The 7,619-nt window shown below is 34.9% G+C and overlaps 1 protein-coding gene across 1 annotated transcript in view; it reads right to left on the bottom strand.

Annotated features, from left to right (window-relative positions):
- Positions 1-9: 9 nt before the first annotated feature.
- The window catches only part of LOC106870687 (EKC/KEOPS complex subunit Lage3), a 219,895-nt gene continuing 212,285 nt past the window's right edge, over positions 10-7,619 (bottom strand). Inside the window, exon 4 of the mRNA XM_052967331.1 lies at positions 10-680. Coding sequence (XP_052823291.1) covers positions 569-680 — 112 coding nt within the window. The 3' untranslated portion in view covers positions 10-568. The remainder of the gene's footprint in view (positions 681-7,619) is intronic.

Raw genomic sequence — 7,619 nt, 5'->3', positions numbered from 1 at the left:
TATATATATATATATATTTATATATATACAAATATATATATATACATACAAATATTAATGTTTGTTTTTGTTAATATATAAAAGTAACATTAAATTGAAGAATTACCCAATACTTTTTAATAGAGTACATGTTTATTAGACATTTTCAAGAGATGGGCATGCTAGCCTTCATCACACACACAATCATACATATATACATACACTTATGTATATATGTGTGTGCGTGATACATTATTGCATGTATATATATATATGTATGTATGTATGTAAGTGAACACACAGTTTGCATGTATGTATAATTTTACTTATCTTGACAGACAGACTGACAGAAATACAGAAATTTTATTGATAGTAGCAGTAACAGCAGTAGTGCCAGCAGTGATGATGTTAGATGTAGTAGTATAATTATTATTAGTAGTAGTAGTAGTATTAGTAAGTGTGCAGTATGAGTCTAGCAGTTGTCATTATGTTAGCGGCAGTGATAGTAGCTCCAAGTGCAGTCAGAGTTCTTCATTAAAAGATGGCTGAGATTACTCTGAGAATGTATCGCTTGTTCCTTCTGTCTCTCTCAAGTTAACGGCGGCCCAAACTTGTTAATGGTTTGTTGTACGAGGACTAAATGATCGATAAATGAATTCATACTGACTCGCAGCAGACGTGGTTCACTGGCTTCAAAATGTCTGAAATAGAAAAAAAAAAAAAGAAAGAAATGTAAAATCATGGATTCTGATATTCAAATGTAATGTTTATTGATTGTGTCTGTGTGTATGCGTGTGGCTGTGTGGTTAAGAAGTTTACATCCCAACCACATGGTTTCAGGTTCAGTCCCACTGCATAACACCTTAGGTAAGTGTCTATAGCACCAGGCCAATGACAACCTTGTGAATGGATTTAAGAGACAGAAATTGAAAGAAGTCCATTATATATATGTGTGTGTGTGTGTATGTGTGCATGCATGCATGCATATATACTCCTACCACTTCTCTATCACCTGAGAGTAAAATAGGCATATACTACATCTCCTGGCCTTCTCAGTTATCATTTCTCCCTCCCTCTGCCTGTCTACTGTCTCCACCAATCATTTCTTTCTTGATGATGAGGATGATCACACACACACAATATACATCATCATTTTACTGTTAACTTTTTGGTGCTGGAATGGATTAGACAAAGCTTATATAAAACAGAAAATCTACCAAGAGATACCCTTCATATTGCCAGCCCTTGTGTTTTTTTATAAATAAGGTATTTTTCCTCTGTCAATGTTCAAACATCAAAACAAATAGGCAATGGGTAATATTTTTCACAGGATACTCAAATACTGTCATGCAACAGGACATGGTAAGCAAACATTCATGTACTTATAAACAGGTACACACACGGATAGATAGACAGATAGAAAGAGAAAGAGAGAGAGAGAATGTATATGTATGTATACCTATATATGTGTATGTGCATCATCATGATGATTTTTACATCCACTTTTTCCCTGTTAGATGAATCTTTCCTTACACAGTGCCCCATCACTGGATTCTTCATTTGTCATCTCTTTGGTGAGGTTCAAGATCAACTTTTGCCACTTCTGCTCAGGTCACCCTTGGTCTTCCTCTTTCAAAGTATTCTTCCACATGAATCTCCTGGCACTTTGTCACCTGTCTGTCATCACCCATACACATTACATGTCCATACAAGCATAACCATCACTCTTGCACATTATAACAGATTCCTCTCAGCTCAGTTATGCCTTATCGTTCACATACAGCAACTTCACACATCCAGTAGATCGGCTTTCCTTGTTTCTTCCAAACTTCACTCATTTTCTGCATTCAGTGCCCACACCGCACCACCATGCAGCATCCAATCCATATGCATTCTTCATATAATCTACCCTTTTATAGATCACATTTGACCAAAACTAACTGAAACAGCTGTACAGTGGTCTCTAAAATAAAAACTATAAATCTCTACATTTGTATTACTAGTACTCTTTTGTTTGTACCTTATCGTAAATTATAATACACATACATAGACACATGGCAAGCTTCTGTACAGATTTCATCTTCCAAATTCACTCACAAAGCACGGAGCAGCCTGAGACTATAATAGAAGACAACTGTCCATGGTATCACACAGTGAGATTGAACCCAAATTATCAAGCATATCAACAGAACTGAATCTATCTTTATACATGTCCATTGTTGCACTGGGATATAGCCTACCCATCATATCTGTTGTGAATCTCTTCTTTTTCCTTTCAGTGTCAGGTATCTAGGAACAACTGAACAATACTTCTCAGCACTGTCAAATGACCTCATAATGACATTTATCTATCGATATGTGCAAGTGTGTATATCTATTTATCGTTCTACACACACATACAGACAAGAGAGAAGGAATGAAAACGTGAGTAGTTAGGAAAAGAAAGAGATTGATGTATGAAACCTAGCTGAGAATTTACTCTCAGTACCACCAATAAGGTGATGTAATTATGTAGATAGACAATTGCATTAGCAATACATTTGCTAATGCAGACATTTCTTAATAAATAACTGAACCTCATTTCAAGTTAACTTCAAGGCAAGTTAATGTTTACAAATTATATCTTTGTTGTGAATGCTTAATAACATCCTTCAATTTGATCTAAACATTTTTATTAGGAATAAAAATTAGTAAAACAAGTTAATTATAACTTCTCAATCAATTTAAAATTGAAATGTAGCATTAAATTTATTCATAAGGATATTTCTATTTCTATATAATTTCTTTTTTAATCATAGGAGGAGGAAGAGGAAGAGGAGAAGCATCGCTCACTTTTACAGACCCGCCCAGACAGGTAAGATTGACAAAATTAATGTCCAGTTTGAACATCTGTAGATCGATGTTTGGTGGTAAAGAGATGGGGTGGAGAAAGAATCCTAAAATTGCAGCTTTTGGAAAGATTGATTGGACAAAGTGTTTTGTGAGAACTGAAGAATGGCAAAGTGAAGAAGAAGAAGAAGAAGAAGAAGAAGAAGAAGAAGAAGAAGAAGAAGAAGAAGAAGAAGAAGAAGAAGAAGAAGAAGAAGAAGAAGAGGAAGATGAAGAAGAAGAAGAAGAAGAAGAGGAAGATGAAGAAGAAGAAGAAGAAGAAGAAGAAGAAGAAGAAGAAGAAGAAGAAGAAGAAGAAGAAGAAGGTGCATCAGGCTGTCCTAAATGGAGGAAGATATGCAGTTTACTAGTTCAGAGGTCATTGTAATAGAAGTGAATGAAACTGAGAACTGGGAGTCAATGAGAGAAGGAGGAAGACATAGGGAATGAAAAAGGTAGCAGTTTTTTGTGACTGCCTTTAGAGATGTAGAGAGCAAAGAGAGAGAGAAAGAGAGAGAGAGAGAGAGAGAGAGAGCAATGGGTTTGAAGTTGTCAGGTTCTGGGTGATGTTGCACTTGGGAATATAACACATGCCCCACTCAAGCAAAGTGCACAGGCTATGTGGGTGAAATGCTTATGACCCTGAGATACCTGTGATGATAGAGAAGGGTTTCCAATATTGTGATTGATTTAAAAGAAGAGCTTCCTAAACCTTTGAGTAGCTCCAGCAGTTTCTGTGCGGGTCAAAGTATCTCTGATGTTTATTTCACTTTTCAACGCTTTCTATAAAATGGCATAGAACTTAATATAAACAGAAAGATTGGTTAGTTTGGTGGGGATAAGAGTTAAAAAATATATATATGTTAAAAATCAAGTATTAGATTTTCTATGGCTTAATCACACACACACACACACACACACACACACACACACACACACACACACACACTGATATATACTGAATGTAAAACAAGAAACAGTTTGTAGAGGATAAGAAAGAAAAGAATTTAATTGCCTTGGAATGATGAAAGGCCAGAAACTTTTTTCCCTCCATATATTGATAGCTGACCTGATTACTCAACACAGTGATGAATAGAAGAATTTACAGGTACTGATTTAGGAAAAAAAAACAAAAAATTTTTTTTTTTTCTTTAATACACTGCTAATAGCATTTTAAAGCATTTAAAAGTATAATAGTCATAACAGATTAAGTAGGATAACATTCAATTTGCACAACACATCCATTACTTTACATAATCAGAAAAAATATATGACTCAACATTTGCCAATCAGAAAGTTTTTCTCCACATACATGGCCATTATTTGAATACAATCTAAACTATTAATATCAGAAACTATATTGGCATGTAACTGTATATTCTTTTATTCATTTATTGGTTCCAGCCACTGGGCTGCAGCTATGCTGGAGCAGTGCTTTCTAGGGTTTGGTCAATCTAAATCAACCCCACCATATATTAAACTTTTGCACTCAAATTATCAATCTCTGATCGTTGCACCACTAAGTTATCAGATGTAACGCAATCATGGAAATGCTCACACCCACACATTTTTATATACACATGTACGCACAATGGGCAACCACAGTTTTTGTCAACTAAATTCTACTCGCATGATCTTGATCAACCTGATTCTAAAGGCGCTGTGCTGTGAGACCAAGCTAGAATTATGCAACTACAAAGCAAACTTTTTAACAACATAAGCATGTTTTTTGTACCTACAAATGTGTTTCTATTACATTTCATTTATTGCACAACTAATCTTGTATGCAGAATAATTTGTAGCTTAGCTCATTTGACATATTGGGCATGTGAAGCATGCTTAATATTCAATTAATTTGCTAATCAAGCACCATTTAAAGAAACAAAACCAACTAAATTTATTATAATTACTTGGTAATCATTCAAAAACATTTGGAAGTCTTAGTTTCAGTAGTATCTGAGATGGCAGAGCAATCAGAGCCAAACAAGAAAATCAAGCAAACAAACATATCATTAACAGTGGCACACAAGTTTGTGATGGTTAGATTCATATGATAGACGTAACGATAGCAGAGGTGCACAATTAACACTGTTCGTATTTTATTGCATACTTTTATTGTATGTAATAAGTAGTTTCACTGGGCAGTTCTGAGCTGAAATACTGATAAACTGTGTGTGTGTATGTGTATTGAATATATAATGTGTATATATATTATGCTTATATAAAGTCTATATTATACATATACAATGCTCTATATTGTATATGTTATATATTATATATATTTATACATATATATGTATATATGTGTGTGTGTGTGTGTGTGTGTGTGTGTGCGTGTATAAACATGTGTATGTATATGTATGTGTATATATATATATATATAAATATATATACATATATGTGTGCTGGGGTGGTTGTATAAAAACAATTATAATATAATAATCCACTCTGATAAGAAAAAGTGATTGTATGAAATTTATAAATGGCTTCTATACAGGAATATATATATATTCAAACTAGTTGTTTAATATTCTTATCAGATTCTTTGGGTTTACGTCAGCTTTATGTTGTATGTATATTTGCAATCTCATTTGGAAGTAATGCTGAGTGCAGATTACTATTTAAATAGTAGTTTATAAGAACAAACTTAATATATGGTCTAAACACATTCAGATAAGAAGAGGTGGAGATAAACTTAATGTGTTAAACAGAAAAATGATAAAAGAAAATAAAACAAAGTCTTTTACAATAATAATTGCATGAGATCTATAATATAATTGCAAAATATTATAACACTGAAATTATATATGTTGGTGGCATAATGTGGCTCTATGGTTAAAAGGTCTGCTTTGGAATCATGTTTTCAGGGGGGCTTGACCCCCACTGCATGACACTGTGAGAAAGTTTCTTCTATTGTAATTTTAGTTTGACCAATACCTGGTGAGTGGAGCTTGGGAGACTAATACTGTATGGAAGTTGTGTGTGTGTGTGTGTGTGTGTGTGTGTGTGAGAGAGAGAGAGAGAGAGAGAGAGAAGGCACATAACCTAATAGCCAAGACTGTTGCACTCAGAATCTTGAAATTGTGATTTTGATTCATAGACTGGGTGTTGCATTGTGTTCTCAAGCAAAACACATCATTTCACACTGCTCTCCAATCACTTCAAAATTTGATGCGTGTGGCACACTGTGCACCTGTACAGATAATAACAATTTGATGGAAGGAGTTAGCAAGTGTGCAATGCAAACATTTGATGACTATAAACAATCATCTGTGCACAATGTTCAGCAAAAAAATTGTGGAACCCTCATCAATAGAAGAGTCTACTATATATATATCATCATCATCGTTTAACGTCCGCCTTTCATGCTAGCATGGGTTGGACGATTTGACTGAGGACTGGTGAAACCGGATGGCAACACCAGGCTCCAATCTAATTTGGCAGAGTTTCTACAGCTGGATGCCCTTCCTAACACCAACCACTCAAGAGTGTAGTGGGTGCTTTTACGTGTCACCCGCACGAAAACGGCCACGCTCGAAATGGTGTCTTTTATGTGCCACCCGCACAAGAGCCAGTCCAGGGGCACCGGCAACGATCCCGCTCGAAAAACCTCGCGTGTCACTCGCACAAGAGCCAGTCCATGGGCACTGGCAACGATCTCGCACGAAGGATATCATGTGTCACAGGATAAAGAGAACAATGGTAAAGTTAGAAATATATTTTATGGATAGAGTCTTACAGCTGTTTCAGGGAAGATCCAATGCATCCCTTCATCGGAGACAGAAATAGTAAAGGAATCGATTATTATATCTATAAGCAGAGAGTTATAGTAAGAAGTGAGAGTGAGTGTGATGTGCTGAAAGAAGAAAGAAAGAACAGTACTTGGAGTGTAGCTTCATTAATATATATATTAATATATTTCTAATATATTATCTAATATATATCATTAATATATATATTAATATATTTCTAACTTTACCATTGTTCTCTTTATCCTTTTATATATTTATACATACATACGCTAATACACGACTTATAATCCCCAATCCTGTTCATACAACGATTTGGGCATAAACTAACCGGTATACAGCACTTACTTGGTATTACCTGTATCTTTGGGTTTGGTTAAATCCAATACCCTCCTTAGCCTTATATATATATTTATATATATAATCAGCTCTTTCATGTTAATTTTTTCAGGCTGGCATGGGTTAGAGAAAACTTATTGAAGTAGATTGTCTGTAGCCAAATCCCCTTCCTGCCACCAACTCTTATTTTTCAAGTAAGGCTGTTGTTTTTTTTTTCCTTTGCACCAGTCCTTAACTCTTTAGGATTCAAACTGGCCATATCCGGCCCAAATATTCTACCTGTTTTGTGTTCAAACTGACCAGATCAGGCCTCTCACATCTACCCTGCAATGTCATTCTAAAAATAAACAATCACATCATCAAAATCTAAAATCAACAAGATAATGTAGGATTAATTCACAGCAATGTGAATAAGTAAGTATTATATTTGACAGAATAATCTGAATGCTAACGGGTTAAACACACAAATAGACTCTTTCTCACACACACAAATACTTTCTCCCTCTCTCTCTCTCTCTCTCTCACACACACACACACACACACACACACACACACACAAATGCACACACACATATGTGTAGACAGGTAGATAAGAAGCCCAGAAATTAAACTATAAAGCTTATGAGAGAATGGATAGACAAATGAATAAATAATACATGAAGACAGACAAATAAAACACCTGGG

This window comes from Octopus bimaculoides, chromosome 1 (assembly GCF_001194135.2).
Source record: "Octopus bimaculoides isolate UCB-OBI-ISO-001 chromosome 1, ASM119413v2, whole genome shotgun sequence".
Taxonomy (NCBI): Eukaryota; Metazoa; Mollusca; class Cephalopoda; order Octopoda; family Octopodidae; genus Octopus; species Octopus bimaculoides.
The sequence above is the reverse complement of the archived record's forward strand: the minus strand, read 5'-3'. Positions and strand labels throughout refer to the sequence as shown.